The following is a 20,219-nucleotide window of genomic DNA, read 5'->3' as shown; positions in this document are numbered from 1 at the left end:
TTAAGGCCGCCCTGCCACGGTTGGCTTCTCGGGTCACCTCTGGGCACGTGGGGAGTGTTTTGCTCGCGGCACGCGCCCAAGACTCCTCTAGTACGCAATGCGTCTTTTACGAAGAAAGAAGATTCGCGCGACATTGTTCCGCACGGCTTGCCCTAACTAACTGAAGAACAATTTGTCACGCCAGTCTTCAAACACACCTCAAATTACGACAACTGCCTTTTGTCTTACGTAGTGTGATTTTGAATTGCAACGGTGAAACATGAAACATGAAAGTGGGTTTCAATAATAATGTCGAAGATTGGTGACTTGTGGTGGGTTGTGGCCGTTGTGGGACTGCTGGTTGAGGACGCTTGGGGAATCACCGACGCGAGATTGGTGCAGGTAATTTATGTTTTTTGAAAATTGGGCACTGGACCAAATTTTGGGAAAGCACAGTTACTTAAAATAAACGCGCCTAGCTGTTTGTTACGCCGTTTAAATTCGAACAATTCAATGCGTGACGACCTATAATTAGCCAATGGAACCGAAAACGAGGAAGATTTTCATGCAAATTTTCTAGGTAAATCTGATTAAAAGAAAGTCGTAAACATATTTTATAACTCACGGACCGCAAGCAGATTCTTGGCATTTTTTCGACAAAACAACAAGAAAAAAATTTCTGGTTCACTCACATAGTGATAATATACAGGTATCCCAACGAGTTGGTAAAGTCAATTATTGACCATTCAATGCTAAAATATTTCAAAAAAATTGTACAAAAATCACCAAATTTGTGTATTTTCTAGTCAAAAATAGTCGATGTGCGCAAATCCTACCGAATTCGCAGTGGCCATGATTTTTATTAACAAAGTTTTTCGGGACTTTACTAAACAAACTCAGTTAACTAAAAAATTTTAGAGAGAAATTAAATATTTTTGTTTAATTTTTTAAATAATTTAAGAAGTAAGTCATCTAAGGATTTAACGCTAAAAAGTTATGTTTTACCTTTACGTTCATCTCTTTTTCTCTCAAAACAAAGGGTATTTTCCCTTTATTAGGATGTGCTCTTACATTTACAATTTGTCGCCTTTACGTATTTTTACCTTTTGCCGCATTATTTCTTATTTCTGTCAGTTTTATGCTCCGCTTTACGTTTATACGTCTATGTGTTCTCTCAATCTCTTATTTTTGTTTAAGTGTTTTTTCACTTACCTTTTCTACACTTTTTTCATAGAAAAATTGTCATCTTGATCCGGGTTCGAACACCCGACCACCCCCGTCGTAAGTGGCGCTTATACCACTGAGCCACCAGGCCCCAAGTACTGACCGTCTTTTGCAGATATTTTAACACAAACTTTTTAAATAAATCAACATTACAAACTATATAATTGCAATAATTCACCTAAAACGCAAATACATTCAGTTCAAAAGTCGGCGAATTAGCTCGAGAAAACATTTTCTTCCACTTTTTTCAATTTAATTCTCAAATTTTTTACCAGATTTCATCAAAATATACCGGGCGTATAAGTTGATTCTACAATTTTAAAATTGTTTTTACCTTTTTTGTGACTTTCAACACGTTTTTGACCGAAAATGAACATAATTTCTCCGAAAATCACCAAATTAGTGTACTTTCTAGACAAAAATAGTGGACGTGCGCAAATCCTACTGGATTCAATGTTTTTCGGGACTTTACTGAACAAACCCAGTTAACTAAAAATTTTTAGAGATAAATTAAATATTTTTGTTTAATTTTTAAATAATTTAAGAAGTAAGTCATCTAAAGATTCAACGCTAAAGTTTGAAGTTATGTTTCACCTTTACGTTCATCTCTTTTTCTCTCAAAACAAAAGGTAATTTTCCTTTATTAGGATGTGCTCTTACGTTTACAATTTGGCGCCTTTACGTACTTTTACCTTTTGCCGCATTATTTTCTTATTTCTGTCAGTTTTATGCTCCGCTTTACGTTTATACGTCTATGTGTTCTCTCAAACTCTTATTTTTGTTTACGTGTTGTTTCACTTACCTTTTCTACACTTTTTTTCATAGAAAAATTGTTACCCTGATCCGGGTTCGAACACCCGACCTCCCCCGTCGTAAGTGGCGCTTATACCACTGAGCCACCAGGCCCCAGGTACAGACCGTCTTTTGCAGATATTTTAATACAAACTTTTTAAATAAATCAACATTACAAAGTATATAATTGCAATAATTCACCTAAAACACAAATACATTCAGTTCAAAAGTCGGCGAATTAGCTCGAGAAAACATTTTCTTCCACTTTTTTTCAATTTAATTCTCTAATTTTTCACCAGATTTCATCAAAAGATACCGGGCGTATAAGTTGATTCTACAATTTTAAAATTGTTTTTACCTTTTTTGTGACTTTCAACACGTTTTTGACCGAAAATGGACATAATTTCTCCGAAAATCACCAAATTAGTGTACTTTCTAGTTAAAAATAGTGGACGTGCGCGAATCCTACTGGATTCGCAGTGGCCATGATTTTTATTAACAATGTTTTTCGGGACTTTACTGAACAAACCCAGTTAACTAAAAATTTTTAGAGATAAATTAAATATTTTATGTTTAATTTTTTAAATAATTTAAGAAGTAAGTCATCTAAGGATTTAACGCTAAGGTTTGAAATTATGTTTCACCTTTACGTTCATCTCTTTTTCTCTCAAAACAAAAGGTAATTTTCCTTTATTAGGATGTGCTCTTACGTTTATAATTTGGCGCCTTTACGTACTTTTACCTTTTGCCGCATTATTTTCTTATTTCTGTCAGTTTTATGCTCCGCTTTACGTTTATACGTCTATGTATTCTCTCCTCTTTTATTTTTGTTTACGTGTTGTTTCACTTACCTTTCCTACACTTTTTTTCATAGAAAAATTCTTACCCTGATCCGGGTTCGAACACCCGACCTCCCCCGTCGTAAGTGGCGCTTATACCACTGAGCTACCAGGCCCCAGGTACTGACCGTCTTTTGCAGATATTTTAACACAAACTTTTTAAATAAATTAACATTACAAACAATATAATTGCAATAATTACCTACACTCAGTTCAAAAGTCGGCGAATTAGCTCGAGAAAACATTTTCATCCACTTTTTTCCAATTTAATTCTCTAATTTTTTACCAGATTTCATCAAAAGATACTGGGCGTATAAGTTGATTCTACAATTTTAAAATAGTTTTTATCTTTTTTGTGACTTTTAGCAAGTTTTTGACCGAAAATAGACATAATTTCACCTTTACGTTCATCTCTTTTTCTCTTAAAACAAAAGGTATTTTCCCCTTCTTAAGATGTGCCCTACGAAATGTAATGTTCGTTGCTTCAAAAATTTTTTAGGCTCATTATTACTCGTAGACCAGCCTGTATTAATTACGTTAGCTGTTGTTCCACCTCTCTGACGCTGAATAAATTATGCGCAAATAAAAATGAAAACAACATAACTATGAAAAGAAAGTGAACTACTCTTATTTAATTATTGAATTCCTGTCTTATTTGATTTTATGTATTATGTAAAAAAACTAACAAACTAAAAACAATCTGCAGTAAGTCGCTACCACATATTTTCATATTAACTTTGTTTTGGCCAAGGTTATCAATTACAAAAAGCAACATGAGCCTAATGGGCATATACAGTCAGGATTTTATTTTGCTGAACATTGGTGTCTTTATGAAACTGTTTGCATGTACTTTTTAAAACTGATCACAGAATAATACAATTAATAGTATTATCTGCGTTATGTAAAGTTTCGCGAAATAAACTCTGTACCACATAATATGGATCGAAGATCTCAGAACTCTAGTAATACATTGATATGAATTTGACTTCAGTTATAGTAGCATTTACAGATGACAAACTATGTTAATCATGGCTTTTGTAGTAACATTTCTCCAAAAATTGCCGTAAATAAAAAGTCGCTGCCCGTTAGTTTAATCCAATAACCGTTATTATTTAGGGTACGAACGTAAACTTAGGCGAAGCATTGCAATTCCTGCGTGAATACGACAGCGAGGCCTCCAGAATATGTCACCGCGTCAGTTCCGCCCGATGGACGTACTCAACCAACATGACCGACTTCAACAAACGCAAAATGATCGAAGAGCAAACCCTCCAAGCCAAATTCAACAAACTCTCCTGGAAGCGCACAATGACTTTCGACTGGACTCGCCTCCCGGACCAGATGGTCAGGCGCCAGCTGAAATTCCTGATAACCAACAGCCGCGCGAGCCTAACCGACGAGAAATACAACGAGATTTACCACCTCATCTCCGAAATGAAGGACATTTACAGCCACATCAGGATATGCCCGTTCAACAGCCAGGAGAGCCTCTTCTGCGACCTGGAGCTGGAGCCGGACGTGGTCCGGATCGTGGGCAATTCGCGCAACCACATGGAGCTGGCCCATGTGTGGCGGGAGTGGCACGACAAGGTGGGCCCCCCGATGAAGAATAAGTTTATGAGATATGTGCAAATCGCCAACCAGGCCGCGAGGATGAACGGGTTTCTGGACGCGGGAGAGGAGATGAGATATGTGTATGAGGAGCAGAATTTCGAGATTGAAATTGCGCAGACTTGGGCGAGTCTGCAGCCGCTGTACCGGGAATTGTTCACTTATGTGAGGAGAAAACTTTTGCAATTTTATGGGCCCTTTGTGGTCCGGCCCGAGGGGCCGCTGCCTGCACATCTTTTGGGGAATGTTTGGGCGCAGGACTGGAGCAAGATTGTGGACTTGGTGGCGCCGTATCCCGAGTTTAAGACTATTGATGTGACTGATGAAATGCTGAGACAGGGATTTACCCCACTTAGGTAAAAATGATTATGTTTAAATTAAAAAAACTGACTTTTGGTTCCCAATCAAAGCGCAACACTTTTATTAACACCATGTGATCATTTAAATTTATAATTAGCGTCAGAGACGCATTAACCAAGAAGCTAATAAAGCTGGCGTTTTAAGCGCCGAAATTTTTTTTAGTAGCAAATTGTTTGGGCGTTTTTATGAAATACTCAAATTGAAGCACAAAAAATTACGGGACTTTGATTTTTTTTAAATACAGTTTAAGATATAATTTTTGCACTATTTTTATCTCCTATTATTGAGAATTGAATGCTCCATCTGCCTGTATTTTTTATTCGCCTTGCGCTAATCGTTATTTAATTACAACTATTTTTATAAATTTATTGCTTATAAAAGACGGTAGACGGTAATGGAGCAACTGCGCCTTTGGCGACATTACCGGAACTATCGAGGATGGGGACGTTTTATTTGTGTGTCGTATCCTAAGTTTTAGATATCCGTAGTTTTAACATTTTTATTGTTGGTTATTTCAAGTTATTGTAAGATAGGAATTAATATAAAACCGCGGTAAAAAGCCAGTTGTTTGTAGATAAAATGGATTTAAAAAAATATCGGAAGAGTATCGTCAAGTGCAGCACATAAGAAGCGTTAATAGAGTCAAAAATAAAGCCATGGCAGCTGCTTTAGTGCAATTTCATACATAATGCTGAATATCAAAAAGGCTCAGGCCTTCGGTTACCGATGTGACCATCGATATTCGAAAGGGAGTTTTCTCTGAGAGAGGTGTTATAATGTTTCACGATAAGACTTCCCTTAATTTCGCGTTATGGGTTCATTTGTTTTTAATGATAAATTGCCCTGTGATGCCGCTTTAAAAATTATAGACGAAGATGGCAAGAACGAAGACTTTTATCTAGTATTCCCGAGTATGGCGTGTATTTTGAATCACTATCTGAACTTAAAGTGAGAAAACATTTCTATTTTATTTTTTTATTTTATTTGTAGCAATCGATTAACACTCGAAAAGAACACAAGAAAAGAAAGAAGAGAAATTATTCATATTCATTATTATAATTTTCTTCGATTAATAAAAACTGTGTATTATGGGTTTAGTTGATTTTTTAACATAAACAGGTCATAATTATCACACAATCCTTTGAAATTCATCAGAGCTTCCTAAGCTGATGGCAAAATTTAACTTTTTAAATATGTCTTAATAATAATAGTAATAATAAATAATAATAATAATACAGGATAGCCCACCAAAAACGACAGGTTATCTGGTATTTATACTAATATATTAAAAAAATACTCGGACAGGTTAATTTCTATTTTAAGAGGACATCTTTTAACGTCAAATAGCGAATTTTAACTTCAAAAAAGGGGGTAGATTTGATAAAAAAAATGGTGGTGCCGTATAGTTTTGCTTTTTTAAACACCTTCGAAAACAAGGTCAAAATGCTTAAAAAGTGTTGTGTGTTGAAGGGACTAATACAGGCTGTCTCAAAATTGACGCCTGTGCTTTGGGAATTTGATTCAGGGAGCTAACACAAATGAAAGTTAAGAGTAAAAAATTTTCCAATTGTCCTTCGTTATCGAGTTATTGATAAAAATGTAAATAATAATAAGGTTTATGCTGTCTTTCCAATTATTTGTGCAACATAATTCATTAGTTTATGTTAACGATGTTAAAATTCTTTGAATCGCTCTGTCTAGTGACAAGTATTATTAATTTTCTTCGGTTTTGTGTGTTTAAAACATGGAGGTAAGATAAAGAAGACACAGCATCACATCACTTATACTGCAGCGTGTTAATCGATTAACGATTGGCGAGGGGTACGCGGGGGGGCAGTGTTTACCTCCATTGTAAGCGATATTAACAAGGCAGTGGCACATATTTAAATAGCAGTCAGGGGTTCATAGGCTGTATTAGGGGAAAACATTGTAAAGACGCTCTTTAACAAAGATCGATAATGGTAACAAAATAAACAATTACCTAACAAACTGTAGATTATGCCACTTTTGAAAAAAACGATTCATTTGTCTAATTGAACATCCCTTTAGAAAATTAATTGTCACGCCACTGACCACAGGTGGAATGTTAGATTCACACATATGCCATATTGGCCGCCATGACTGATCCAGCTAGGTCAAATTTGAGCTCAATTAAAATGCTAAGTTACCTGTTTTTGCATTTTTCATATTTTTTTAAATAAAAGAATTACGAATTTTATGCGTTACTTTAATCTCACTCTGTATATCAATTATATATGGCAGTAATATACCAACAAGTAAACAAAAGGATACAATACTACTGCATTACAACATTCGAGATTTTTCGATATGTTAAAAGCTCGGTTATAAATTAGGTGTGTGCACATGCGGAAAAAATTCCAAATCGCATATTAAAGCACGGGCGTCAATTTTGAGACAGCCTGTATTGGAATGTAGTATTAGCGGGTGTTTGAAAGTTTTAATTAACAAAACCGTTTTCAGAATGTTTCAGATGGCCGAAGAGTTCTACACATCTCTCGGCCTCAAGCCCATGCCCCCTGAATTTTGGCGTTTCTCAATGTTCGAAAAACCAAACGACCGCAAAGTACAATGCACGGCAAGTGCGTGGGACTTTTGTAACCAAATTGATTACAGAATAAAACAATGTACTGAAGTAAACATGGACGATCTAATTTCAACACACCACGAAATGGCCCACATTCAGTACTACCTGCACTACAGCGAACAGCCCTATCTGTACCGAGACGGGGCCAACCCTGGCTTCCACGAAGGAGTCTCGAACGCAATCTCTCTATCAGTCTTCAACCCGGTGCACTTGCACCGAGTCGGCTTATTCAACGAAAACACCGACAGTTACGAAACCAACATCAACTTTTTGATGCTGATGGCTTTGAAAAAAGTCGCGTTTGCCCCGTTTGCGTATTTAGTGGACGCAGTAAGTGCCAATTTTCCCTTTCACAGTTAAATAATTAAAAAAATAATTGTTCCAGTGGCGTTATGAAATTTTTCAAAACGGGGTGCAAAACATGAACGCAGTTTGGTGGGAATTGCGCCTGCGCTACCAGGGATTAATCCCCCCAATCCCTCGCACTGAAAACCACTTCGACGCCGCTGCAAAACGCCACATTCCCGCCGATATTCCGTACATGAAATATTACGTCGCGCTTTTGCTCGAATTCCAAATTCACAGCTCGATGTGTTTTGCTTCAGGGCATGTGGGGCCGTTGCATAATTGCGATATTTACCGGTCGAGGGAAGCCGGACGCGTTTTATCGTAATGACTGTTCAATACTTGTAATAAAAATTAATTAGATATTTTTAGGGACTTGCTAAAAGTCGGGAAGGCCAGACATTGGAAAGAAGTGATAAAAATGTTAACTAGAGGACAGTCGGATCGCCTGTCTGCTGAAGCAATGCTTCAGTACTTCCAGCCCTTGATGTTGTGGCTCAAAGTACAAAATCGGAATGAAAGTGTGGTCGGATGGATGACAAGTTTGGAAGAGGAGGCTTTGTTCCAGCCATTCTTGTTTGCAACAAGCAACAAAATTGTGTTTGATTCAAATCTTGTTATATTCATTTCTATAACTCCGATTCTTATAAATAACTACATGTTGTATAAATAAAAAATTTAAACTTATAATTTAGTCTTACTTATGACACCTCCATTTCGTCCTTTTTAGGCAGCTTCGTTGCGGCCAAATACGGATTATCAATGTACCCATTTGGGTTTGTGTTTTCTTCACTTTTTGTGGAATCATTTAGTGTTTCTTCAGTCTCTTCTTCTTCTTTATTTTCAGCTTTTTCTTTCGCTTTTTGTTCTTTTGATTGTTGCATCATTTGACTTTTGTGGTCATATTCGAGGTCTTCAGGATCAAAAATTTGATCCTGGGGCAGGAGAGCGCTCAAGTAAGGGGGGTACGCAGGCTTACAAGCTATCACTAAAATATTTCAATTGCTATAGTGGGTATAAAACAAAAACGTAGTCAAGAGTGCTCTGCAACCAATTTTTTCCAGAGCACTATTGACCACCACTCACGAAATAAAAATTCCAAATAAAAAACGGACCACTTACGTGGAAAAATATTCGCCTCATCTGTGTCAAACAAATTATGTGTGGGGTTAGTCTTGGCAAGAAACTTCGTTAACGCCTTTTCTATGTCTTTTTTCTGAACTGCCGCTTTTTCTCTCACTGATTCGTAATCAATAATTGGTTGTTTGTGTGTCTGTAATAGAACAATAAAATATTTGACGCGCCCCAACAGCACAAACCTACAGGAGTGCGAACGTAGGCGTGGGGGTCCGGAAACTGGGGTAAATGCTGAGGGATGTAAGGGGGTAAAGGGTGCTTCGAGCCAGCTGGTAACATATTTAGCTGCTTCTGGGGCTGCTGTGGTTGTAGTGGGGGTAAAACCGAATGCTTCATGCCTTTTGTGTACACCATCAAGTCGTTGAAATTGTGCCCCATTTCCACAAATGCTAAAATCACGTCGGCCACCACGGGCTCCGAACGGCCCGACAACTCGCAGTAGCTTTTCGAAAGTGCCCCCACTTCGGTTAGGACTGCAAGAAAGTGTGCTTATTTCGCGAAAAAAGGGTTGAGGGGCTTACAGCACTGGATCATTTCTGTTAAAGTACCGAGGCTTTCTTTGTCGGCCGTATCGAAACCAGACTCCATTAGAATGCTGCAGACTGACGCTGCTAACATTTTTCGGTAAACGTTTACTTGCTGGGTGGTGGTTTGTTCCATTTTTTAAAGTTTAAAGCAAAGTTTGTTGTTATTTACGTTCCGAAAAGTTAAGGTTATAATAACGTTTGACAAATGACAAGCTTGTGTTTCTGACCGAATCACCAAAGAGCCGAAATTTAAACATCCATACGCGGGAATTCCAAAAATTTCCAACGTGTGGTTGGAAAACAGGGTAGTAGCGGTTGGAGAGAAATGAAAAAAGGCGACATTTATAAGTAAATATAATTAATATAAATATCTTACATTAAAATACATAACCTAGTTCTATGAGTTGCAGTTTAGCGCTGCAGAGAACTAGCCTACCAAACACATTATTTATTAATACATCCTTTCCTTTGAGAACTATGTTCAGCTTACATAAAAACATTTTGTAATAGGCTAGAGAGACATTTAATTTAATGTTGAGCGATGCAATTATGTGAAGAAATTTCTTTACATTTTATACAAACTCTTACTCTAATTTATTCACTGTAACTGAACCAGACTTCAAGTCGGGAAACTGAAATTGAGTTAGAAAAATAAATAAATAGAAACCACTGAACATTTAATGAACAAAATAGTTATCCTAAATAAATAATTAAATAAAAAAATACACAATTATCAAAAATACAAATTAATACAAATTGAGAAACCAACTAAAAATCACATTCTTGTTTAAGTCAATTCATTAAGTGATGCGCAAATCCAAGACTTTAATTGCATTCAAATAATTACAATTTCCGAACGATAAAAAGCTGAAGTATACATTTTTAAAGTCAATATCACACACTGGAAATACCTGTACTGTTTTTCTGAAAAAATTAGTTTGTATTCACACCTCATCGCAATTTAAACACTGTTTTCCGGGGGCCGCATTCTTCGATGGTAAGGTCTTTTGGGATAAAGTAGTCCTCAACTATTTGAAATACTCAGCTCGTTCCACCGAGCTTCGAAAAACTGGCGCATGCAGTGGCCTGCCTTTCCCACAGGACTGTCGTCCTCGTTGAACACTTCGCAGTTGTTGAAAATCTGTCTCACGTCCAGAACGAACTCCTCTTTGGATTTATAACTAGAAAAACGCCCAAATAACTCACACCATCAATTTTCAAGTCAAAACACCAACCTCACATCGTACAGTTTCTTCTTGATCGTCGACAAATCCATCGGCGTTTTGATGATTTTTTTGTAAGTGGGAAACTGCTTCGTATTCACCGGAAGCAAAAAGGGCCACGCGTCATCATGGCACTCCAAATCCTCCAGAATCGTCTTGCACGGCGCGAGTTCTTTGAGTAGTTTCTTCGAGATGCGGTCCTTCTTGCACGTTTGCGTGGACGGAGAGCCTGCGTTGCCGAGACTCGAGTTAGAGACGTCGCTTTGGTTGCAATTCGTTGCTTCTTCGTTCGTCGTAACGGAACTATGAGACGGTGCGGGACTGGAGACGCGACATGTTAATAAATAAAAAACGAAAAATTGAGAGGTACCTAGAAGGAGGATGGTCGGACAGTTCGCTATCTTTGCTAGACTTTGCGTGGTTTTTACGCATCGTCTTCTTCTGAGGCTTTTTCGATATGCATTTGGAACAGTACCATTTGCCGCGAGGAACTTTGTGCATGATGGGGTGAATGCAGTCGGTGTGGTAGGCGCGAGGACACAGTTCGCATAAAATCAGCCGAGTGCCAGACGTCGACGATTTCTTGCCGCAAACGATGCAATTGCGCTCGCCTGTCGCCTTGTTCATGCATTCGTGGCAATACCTACACAAATTAATTTTTCGTTCATTTACTTATTAAAAAAATATGCCTCTTCTAGTACCTACTCTATAATCGACTAGCAAATAGTCTCTTCAATAAAAATGGCCTTGTATATTTCGAATGTATGTGTGCGTGTCTTTTATAATCGCGAAGATTTCGGTAAAGTGTTAACATTTACGTTACACTTAAATAATGAGCTCAAAATATATGTAGACCTCAAAAATTCACCCCCCTGTATACGTGTATTAACTCTATCCAAAAAAGTTCAAAGGAACGCACCAAAAATCAATACATTAGGAAAACTTCGTTATTTATTTGCAGCAGTTAATTACATGAATGGATTATTTTTTGTTACAGACGAGTTATGACGTTATGAGCATTCTTATCAATTACTGATGTGCCGTTTGATTTCATTCAGTTTGTCACTTGCTGTAGTCGTGAACACACACCTCATAAACTTATTAAATAAAATAAAAGTTAGAGTTTTGCTGGTTACGATTTTCAAAATATAGAACTATCATCAGTGATCAGTGCGTGTTATGAATTTTCGCCGTTCAGTAGTGCGCGAGTGTTTACTGTTTAGTGTGTGCCAGTGGAATATATTTCTGGAGAAAAATTGTGTTTGGAGGATCAGGATTAAAATGTTAGTCGGCAATAGTTTTCTTTAGAATAATTTCTAGTCAGTATTTTGACAGAGGTTGAGCATGATTTCAAATCTTTGCTGTAGCGTATTTAACTGTGAATATTCTTCGAAAAATGAAGATGATACATAAAACGATTTTCATTTTAGAATTGAGCGCACAAAATGCGTTTTATCAACTTTAAAACGGTTCAAATTAGTGAAAGAAAGCATGGGAGAGACTGAATGAAACAGAATTTGAGTGATCTTTTATCAATTAAATGTACACTTTTAGGCAAATAAAACTATAGTCGAATAGAAATACCATGAAATAAAACTGAAACGAAAATTTTCTCGGGTAAAGTCCACATCCTGAACGAAAATGAAAATTAACAATTGGGAGTGATTTTTATGAAAAATAAATAACTTTAAAAATTATTAAAAATTATAGCGCTGCAACACTTATGTGAGTTTATTAAAATTACTTAAAAAGTGTAAGAACGAACTAAATCCTCCTAGAAAAAAATTTGATAGCGTATTTCCAACTGTACCAGACACTAGAAAAATTTAAAAGCAAATGTTTTTCAATTTTGTTAATGTAGTAACACAAATTGTAATAATAATAATAAAAAAGAAAAATTCTTTAATGACGTCTTTTAGGGCCTGAACCGTCAGACATAGTTACAGTGTCGCGGATTTTTTTGTAAAAAAATTAATTCTCTAATTTTTTTCTTTAATATGTAGTGTTGATTTTTAAGTGCAGTTTTCATAGCGTTTTAAGAAAAACGGCACATTTTTAAGATTTTTTTTATTGATTTTGTTCTATATCGAAAACTTCTGACCAAACATTATTATAGATATTGTTAAAAATATAATTCTCGAGGTGAAAGCAATTTTATTAACTCAATTGTTCCTTTTGGAGCTGCCTAACAATTCTAATGAAACTGATGGTAACCACCGTTTTTTGTGTGTTATCCCTTATCATTTTTTTTTAACAGAAACAAGTATTTTAGATACCCGCTTCAATAAAAAAAACCGTAATGTCTGAATCTGAAGAACACGTTGCGATATGTAGTTAGAATAACTAACAATAAATAATAATAACTAGATAATTCGTTTCTTAGAAAGAAAATAGTTTGAGGCAATAACCACTTAGTTCCTTATTTTTTGATCAATTAGTTAAATATTTTATTTAATTGGAAACCGTAACAAAAAATATTAACAACTGGGGCAATAAAATAGCTAAGTACGTACCAGTCACCTTCAGGAATATTTTCCATCTTGGGTTTAAAACAATACGTGTGATAGCCCTTATCGCAACCATCACACAACAGGAGCTTATCTTCGTTGTCTCCACTGTGGCAGAACTGGCAGTTCTGTAAAAAACCTTACACTTCAAACACTTGACTCGCCCCTCATTTTATTAGTGAAAAGAAAATTAGGTGCAGACAGCCATTAAAATTAGTCAAAAAATCGAGCTGTTGCTAGTAATTAAATAAAATTAAATTTGACTGTATTTAAATTAAGAAAATATGTGGTGAAAAATGAAACTAAATCTAAATCATCATGCAATTGATTCTCATGCAGTTAGTGTGTACCGACTTTTCACCACACATTGGGCAAACTAAAAAACTAGAAAAAGCACAAGCACCCACACTGAGCTTGCTGTTATATTTGCGGGCTCTCATTTTATTAAAGACATGAGAAGAGCTCACAGCTTTCATGATACTCTTGTCCCAAGCGATGGACGATTCAAGTGAATATAGACACATGGCCAACTGTGCCGACGTCTGAGCCCTATTCACAGCCTCTCTCCACACGGCCAATCCTTTCGGAATCTCATTCGGATCCGGGGCTTGTTGTGCGGTAGCGGTGGACGTTGATTCCTGTCCAGGGGTCGAAGTTTGCTCCCCCACGTTGGCAATATTGATACACGTAGGCCTGGCACAAAAAATTGTAGCACAAACGTAGCGAGTGGCGCAAATTGTACTCACTTCACTCCCAAGGGAGGTTTGAGGTAGCGACGTTCGATGTTCACCTCCAGCGATGACAAACGCTCACGCACTAGAGGCACAACTTCGTTGGGCGGAATCTCGGGCGTGTCCCTGTTGGGGATCTTCCAACCCTTGATTTGCATGCTCGCACTGGCCACCTTGTCCTCAAGCGCCTCAACCTAATTTTTACAATTATTAACAATTATTATAAAAAAAGGCTGGCAAATGTTTAATTAATTAATGACCCGGTATTAAAGCGATTAAGTACCTGTTCCAGCAGGAATAAGTCGACTCGATGGGCTATCGACTGGCTCCAAGCCCCCGGTTCGTCTGGATGTGGGGCCCCTCCGTCCATAAACTTGACACTTTCGATCCCTTCCAATGCCAGCTCTGTCAAGTCCTTTTGCCCATCTTCGATATAAAATTTACCCTGTCTCTCGTACATCGTCTGCATGATACTGATGAAATTTCGCTTCAATTCCCGTTCTCTGGCCCCTCTCACGTGCAAATTATCCAAAACCTCCTTCAACTGATCCGGATCTGTGATCCTCCACCAACCGTATCTTTTATCAACTGGCACCGACTTCCTGGCACACGATTTGGGCATTCCGTGTTTCTTGATGTGTTCCAATTGGGCACTCTCTTCGGCTGTCATCTGCAGAGGAGCGGGGCTATCACACAAACTGTGATAATTGGAAGAGTTGGCGCCTGGTGGTGGAAAAACAGGAATTTTGAGTTCGGTGAGGTTGTCTCTAGTGCAGGCACCGACACCGTTATCCCATCGATTCCCCGCTGTTAAATAAATACCCTCGCAAGTGCCCTCTTTATTCAACACACTGAACCATTTATGCTCACTTTCGGCCGGTTTCTCGTCCTCGCTCTTAATCTCGGTCTTGGACTCGGCTTTTATATCACATTTTAACTCGTTTAGAATCTCGTTCTTCAGTTCTTCCTTAACTTCGGCTTTCACGTCAGCCTTTAAGTCCTCTTCGGTCTTGTTCTCGCGTTCCATGCATTGGCCGAGTTTTTCGAAAAGGTTGAATTTTTTATTAGCGAGAGAGTCGGGCTCGCCTGGCTCGCTTTTAATTTCCTCGACGTGGTTGTTCAATTTGTTCAGAGATTCTTGCTTTAGTTTATTCTCCTTTTCTATTTCTATATTTCGTTCAAGGTTTTGTACTATGTCGTCGACGCTTTTTCGCAATTCTGCTAAATTACGCTCGCTTTTATCCAAAATTTCACCGTTTTCGAACACTCCTAATCGGTTTGGCGTCTTTCTATGCTCGTTATCGTTATCATCTGTGGTTTTGACTGGACTTTTCTCAACCTCTTCGGTACTTTCGTTGTTGCCGACTATATTGCTCACTTCTTTATCGACGTTAGAGTCGTTGATGTTCTCAACGTTGTTCATTAACTTATTAATATCGTTTAGACTGTTTATTGTTTCGGTTGATTGGTCGAATTGTGTTTGCTCGAGCAACACCTCGGGTTCTGCCGACTCCATTGCTTCCACAAAAACACCACCAGCTTTGGACAGGCACCAGTAGCGCCTCCAGTAGCGATCTTGCCCGAAACAAGACGCCCGGAGTTGGTGGGTGGACGAGTTTAAAGACTGCAGTTGGGCCTCTGACTGTTTTACCAATTTCTCCAACTTCTTGCCCAGTTCTTCGCCCGATAGCTTGTTATCCTCCTCCTGAAAAAAATTTTGTTGTCCAATAATAAATAAACAGAAAAAAATAATAATTACCTCCTCGGGCTGCGTCCCCACGCTTTCATTCTCGCTCATCTCGTTCTCCTCATCGTCCAGCAAGTCATCCTTGTGCAAAGACGGCGAGTCTACGGCCCCTTCAGCTTCACCGTCCGCTTTTTGGGCCTTTTCAACCGCTTCCGACCTCACTTTCCGCCCATGTAACATTCTCAACTTCCGGATTTTCGTATCAAGGAGCCACTTTTCCTTCTTCTGCTGCGCCACACTCTCCAGCGAGCTCTCGATCTGTCTGATCACGGCCTTATTTTGCAACAATTCGTTGCACAAAAACGCCAAAATCTCGGCTTTGCACGTCGGCGAAAGTGCCATAAACGGCTTATCTTTCAGCATATCGGACATTTTCCACGTGTCGTTCTCGTGCAACAATTCGTAATACTGCGAGTTTTTCCCGACCGAAGTTTGTTGCATTTCGTTGTCGTTTTGGTGGTGGTCGGCCACTCGCTTCTCCCTATCCCGCTCAAAATGCACCCCCGTTAAAGCCTTAACTTCGCCCGTGGCGTTCGCGTAGAGATAAATTCGCAAAATCTCCGATAAATTCGCGTGAGTTATATCGGCCTGTCTCAGACTTTGTCCCAGTATTGTCGTATGACGTGCCGGATTCGGAATCCCGGGGTCTTCGATGGCGCAGACTAGCAAATGTGTCATCACAGAAAAAAGCTCTTCTTCGGCTTCGGAAGAGTGCTCGTTAGGCATTAAAGCTTGCTGGAGCGAATCGAGAGTCGGAAGCGACTCCATGTCGAAACCCAACGTTTCGCCGAAATTGTGCAAGAATTCGAACACCATGAGGATGTCGGCGAAGGCTTTGCCCGGAAGTTTCAAACCCGGAATTCGCTCGTATTCCGGTAACGGCTTCTGATCGAGCTCCAGATCTTCGCACGGTTTTCGCAATTCGGACAGAATCTCCAGTTCCATTTTTCGTTGTTCCATTTTCTTCTCTTTGTTCGCCTGTTTTTCGGCCAAAAGTTGCTGCTTTTTACGCTCGCGTTCCTCCAGCTTGCGACGGTTTTCCAACGCCTTCACCAGGGCCATGTGTTGGCGGCGTCTTTCACGCTCCTGGCAAAAAAATTCTCTCAAAAAGGTGGCAAAAATCACGACACGCATGCTATTTTGCTCGTGAACTCTTTTAATTAATATTTAAAATAAAATTAGTGAAGCAATTTTTTTAAATAAATTGACGTAAACGTAAATCCCTTCACCAACAATATTTGTACTGATGAAATTTTATAATGTCTTTCATTATAAAATTCACTCCCAGTAGGCGCAGGCCAACTGTATTAAAATATTAGATAGTTTAATACAGTCTGCTGTGCGCAAAAAATTAAAATAAGCTTAATTTTTCGCACAGGTTAGTACAGCGAGGCGCTAAACACATTTAAGAACCAAATTAGTACCACAGAAAATTGCGTGAAGCAAGTTGAAGTAGGCTAGCGAGTTGGAAAACAACGAAATAAAAAGTGAATGATGAATGAGACAGATTATACACTCATATTAGATACATGTCCATACCAACTCAACAGTGTAGAGCATTTCTCGCTGTTTACTGATCTCCTGTATGTACATCTACGGAGAAAAACAGCATCACAGTATGTACACAAGCCACAAATTTGACAATAAATGCACACACACAAAATTAAGACGAAATTTAAATTACGACTTCGATTATAAAACACAAATGAAATGTATTACGTGAAACAACACAAAAAAGGTAACACAATAAATAAAGATCAAAGCAACGTAAGCGTTTTTTCTGTGTGACTATTACCTGTTCTTTTATTATGGCGGCTTGTTGTCTTTTGAATTCTCTCTCCTGTAATTAAACAAAATGAATAAATACGAGGGAATAAAAGCGATGTGTGAGTCAAGGTGAATAAAAAAGTCAAACAAACGAATTACCTGTTGTTTTCGTTGTTGTTCCTCGTGCCTGTGTTTCTCGAGCTCCTCTTGGCGCTTTCTCTTAGCCTGTCATGCAACACGTGACAACATATCATAACAGAAAAAAACAAATTGAATGATTGGAATGATTAAAAAAAATCAGTTAAATAATCATGCGCCTAAGCATTATGTTGATTACCATGCAGATGACGTAAAATCTGGTGAAGGCATAGTTTTTGGGGGAGGCTGGAAATGGTAATGCAATGATGATATCGACGTAAAGCTTAAAAATGATCTGATGAATAAAAAATGGTTATAGCAATTGTTAGGACTAAAACTGAGATGTCAAATGTAATCAAACTTCTACAAAAATCTGTCGTAGTTGTGCCAAGCACTTGTTAGTCGTTGGTAACACCTGACACCTATACATTCGTTCTTTGGTTCGTTTGGAATTTTACAGACATACCATCGCAATATCGGGAATGAACAAATCGTTATTATTGGGACTGTGACTGCGCCCCAAGTTTTCAGAGCTATAGGCGTTTAGTATATTATCACGATTCTTCCATATCGTCGCTACAGTCGAGCTAGCCAAACCGAGCTCCCGAGACACGTCCGATTTCGTTTTCCCACCTTCGATTTCCGATATTATCTGTATTTTCTGTTCGAGCGTGAACGCTAGCCGTTTTCGACCCTTTTTGACAAAAAAATACTATACCTTCACAATAACAATCAACAACAAAATATAAAGTAAACAATGACGGTAGCGATAAACAACAATGACCGTTACCTTCACACATTGAGTCTGAGAAAACTTTAATTTGCAAACATTATCGTACCTCCAAGAGTTGCTGAGATCTGGCTTCGCGGTCCCTCCGAGCTGCTTCCTGACGCTCCGACCTCTCGATTTCCTTCGCTAGACGAGCCTGCTCGCGGTCCATCCGGGCTGCAGCACGAGCCGCCTGTTGCTTCCGGGCCATCTCGATCCGCTGCTCCACGGGAAGACTCGTCCGCATAGCTGACTTCAGCTCTTCCAGTCTACACAAAAAAAAATAATGTTTAATTAATTCAGGCTGTAACGCCATTGTTGAATAAAATTTCAACTTAAAATACGCGGTTCAAACATTGTCGGCGGCAGCCATAAAATAAAATAAAAACGCAGCATAACTTGTAAATTTAATTATCCAACTACAATGCGCACTTAGAGTAAAATGTTTTCATTTACATTGAATTTTAAGCAGCAACTCTAGTTTGAAGCGTATAATTTCGCAAAGCTAGCTCTAGTCCATTTTCATTTATGACTTCACTGCAGTTTAATTATTTATGCAACAAATATGAGGCAAATTACCTTCTGTTGACGTCCTCTTCAGTGAGATGGATGTATTCCCCCGCTTCCGCTGCCATTTCAGGTGGTACCGGCTGGAGGTAGTCTCCCAGGATGACCCGACAACTGAAGGTGAAGTTCTCCTTGGTGAACTCCGTGCTCTTCTGATACTCCAGATACTAAAAATAAACATAAATAACCGGAAATTACCTTCAATTTAATGTTTTACCTGCGTGACGTCTGACATTTGTTTGAATTTGTTTGCAGAATCCGGTGCAACGTAGGTGACGTCGCCCTTGAGGCCGCCGCTCTTCGTCAGTCCTCTGATGACCGTCTCCCGCTTCCACCCTAAATTAAAAAATGTGTTGTAAAATTCGGTTTCAGGGATCGTTTCGGCCGACTTTACCTTTCTCCAGGGGCACTCTTAAGGCTCGTTCGTCGTACTGTTTTTGTTTCTTCGTGGCGACTTCGATCTCCATTTCTGAATCTGTGTGATTAGAATCAGTAAGGTTATCAGAATCAGTTGAGGCATCAACAGTACTAGAATCACTTAAAGTACCCCTGAATTTTTCCTGCAAAAATTTATTTAAAGCTTTTTCGTCACCACCTGCTTCAGAAATATACTGCTGTGCAGCCAATATATTCGACTTCAATAGATTCATCTGTTGATTCATTGAAGCGTTCGGATCCAAAATAGGCATAGGTTTGATACCTAAAAAGCCACCTAAATCACCTACGAACCTAAACACCACAAGGGCGTACTAACCTAAGGCCCTACTTTGTGCTAGAAGTGATGCTACTGTATTCTTTTTAGGTTTACTGACGCCGCGGCCGAGATTTCTCGGCCGCCCTTCTTTGTGATTGCTTATGGAAGGAACTGTGGTGCAGGCGGTGGTGGGAGCGGTTGTGGTACAAGTCGACGACGTCGAACTACCGCCGTCCGAGCCTTCGTTACGACTAGGTGGTCTCGGAGAGTCAGCGGTGGCGAAAAGTTGCGCCAAGGAAGCGCTAGGGGCACCCGGGGGCATCTGCCCCCCGGAGGGAACCACGCGCCGCGGCTTCGGGCCCGGCTTGCGGCGAGCTAAACCAAATTAAACTCGTTAATCAATCTACGAATCTCAAATTTTTTAACCCTCCGCGAAATTTTAACCGAAAAAAACTACATCAAATATTACTTGAAAATGCGCCAACAAACCAAAAAACAAGAAATATGTTAGCGGTGAAATCTCTCTTAACCTTCTATAAACAGACCTCTCTTTTTGTGAGACTGTTTTGAGCTTATGTAATTTAAGTGTTGTTGTTTATCTTTTAAGCATACTCTCCAATAAACGGACGCAAACAAAGCAATTCGGATTCTTGAAAA

At 38.8% G+C, this 20,219-nt stretch overlaps 3 protein-coding genes across 16 annotated transcripts in view; 1 reads left to right on the top strand and 2 right to left on the bottom strand.

Annotated features, from left to right (window-relative positions):
* Positions 1–66: 66 nt before the first annotated feature.
* Positions 67–8,445, top strand: LOC663638 (angiotensin-converting enzyme). Its single transcript, XM_969675.4, has 5 exons — positions 67–381; positions 3,951–4,801; positions 7,287–7,740; positions 7,796–8,079; positions 8,128–8,445. The coding sequence occupies exons 1-5, from the start codon at positions 289–291 to the stop codon at positions 8,426–8,428; spliced, it is 1,983 nt and encodes a 660-aa protein (XP_974768.1). The 5' UTR covers positions 67–288; the 3' UTR covers positions 8,429–8,445.
* Positions 8,352–9,647, bottom strand: LOC663621 (transcription initiation factor TFIID subunit 8). The gene is made up of 4 exons (XM_008197616.3): positions 9,414–9,647; positions 9,079–9,365; positions 8,878–9,028; positions 8,352–8,743 (listed from the first exon to the last, which is right to left on the bottom strand). The coding sequence occupies exons 1-4, from the start codon at positions 9,550–9,552 to the stop codon at positions 8,457–8,459; spliced, it is 864 nt and encodes a 287-aa protein (XP_008195838.1). The 5' UTR covers positions 9,553–9,647; the 3' UTR covers positions 8,352–8,456.
* A 110-nt stretch (positions 9,648–9,757) lies between these two features.
* tou (toutatis) overlaps positions 9,758–20,219 on the bottom strand; it is a 32,651-nt gene continuing 22,189 nt past the window's right edge. For 6 of the 14 annotated variants that reach the window (XM_064355742.1, XM_008197611.3, XM_015981604.2 and 3 more), the window contains 17 exons: positions 19,623–19,937; positions 19,263–19,568; positions 19,086–19,204; positions 18,881–19,035; positions 18,372–18,570; positions 17,999–18,226; positions 17,554–17,619; positions 17,423–17,467; positions 17,167–17,220; positions 15,640–16,713; positions 14,164–15,585; positions 13,896–14,074; positions 13,557–13,842; positions 13,156–13,277; positions 11,013–11,285; positions 10,655–10,963; positions 9,758–10,600 (listed from right to left, as the gene is read on the bottom strand). In XM_064355742.1, coding sequence (XP_064211812.1) covers positions 10,444–10,600; positions 10,655–10,963; positions 11,013–11,285; positions 13,156–13,277; positions 13,557–13,842; positions 13,896–14,074; positions 14,164–15,585; positions 15,640–16,713; positions 17,167–17,220; positions 17,423–17,467; positions 17,554–17,619; positions 17,999–18,226; positions 18,372–18,570; positions 18,881–19,035; positions 19,086–19,204; positions 19,263–19,568; positions 19,623–19,937 — 5,309 coding nt within the window. In that variant the 3' untranslated portion in view covers positions 9,758–10,443. The remainder of the gene's footprint in view (positions 10,601–10,654; positions 10,964–11,012; positions 11,286–13,155; positions 13,278–13,556; positions 13,843–13,895; positions 14,075–14,163; positions 15,586–15,639; positions 16,714–17,166; positions 17,221–17,422; positions 17,468–17,553; positions 17,620–17,998; positions 18,227–18,371; positions 18,571–18,880; positions 19,036–19,085; positions 19,205–19,262; positions 19,569–19,622; positions 19,938–20,219) is intronic. The other 8 variants (XM_015981606.2, XM_015981605.2, XM_015981607.2 and 5 more) reach the window with 8 other exon arrangements.

This window comes from Tribolium castaneum, chromosome 3 (assembly GCF_031307605.1).
Source record: "Tribolium castaneum strain GA2 chromosome 3, icTriCast1.1, whole genome shotgun sequence".
Taxonomy (NCBI): Eukaryota; Metazoa; Arthropoda; class Insecta; order Coleoptera; family Tenebrionidae; genus Tribolium; species Tribolium castaneum.
This window is presented reverse-complemented; position numbering and strand designations above follow the sequence as displayed.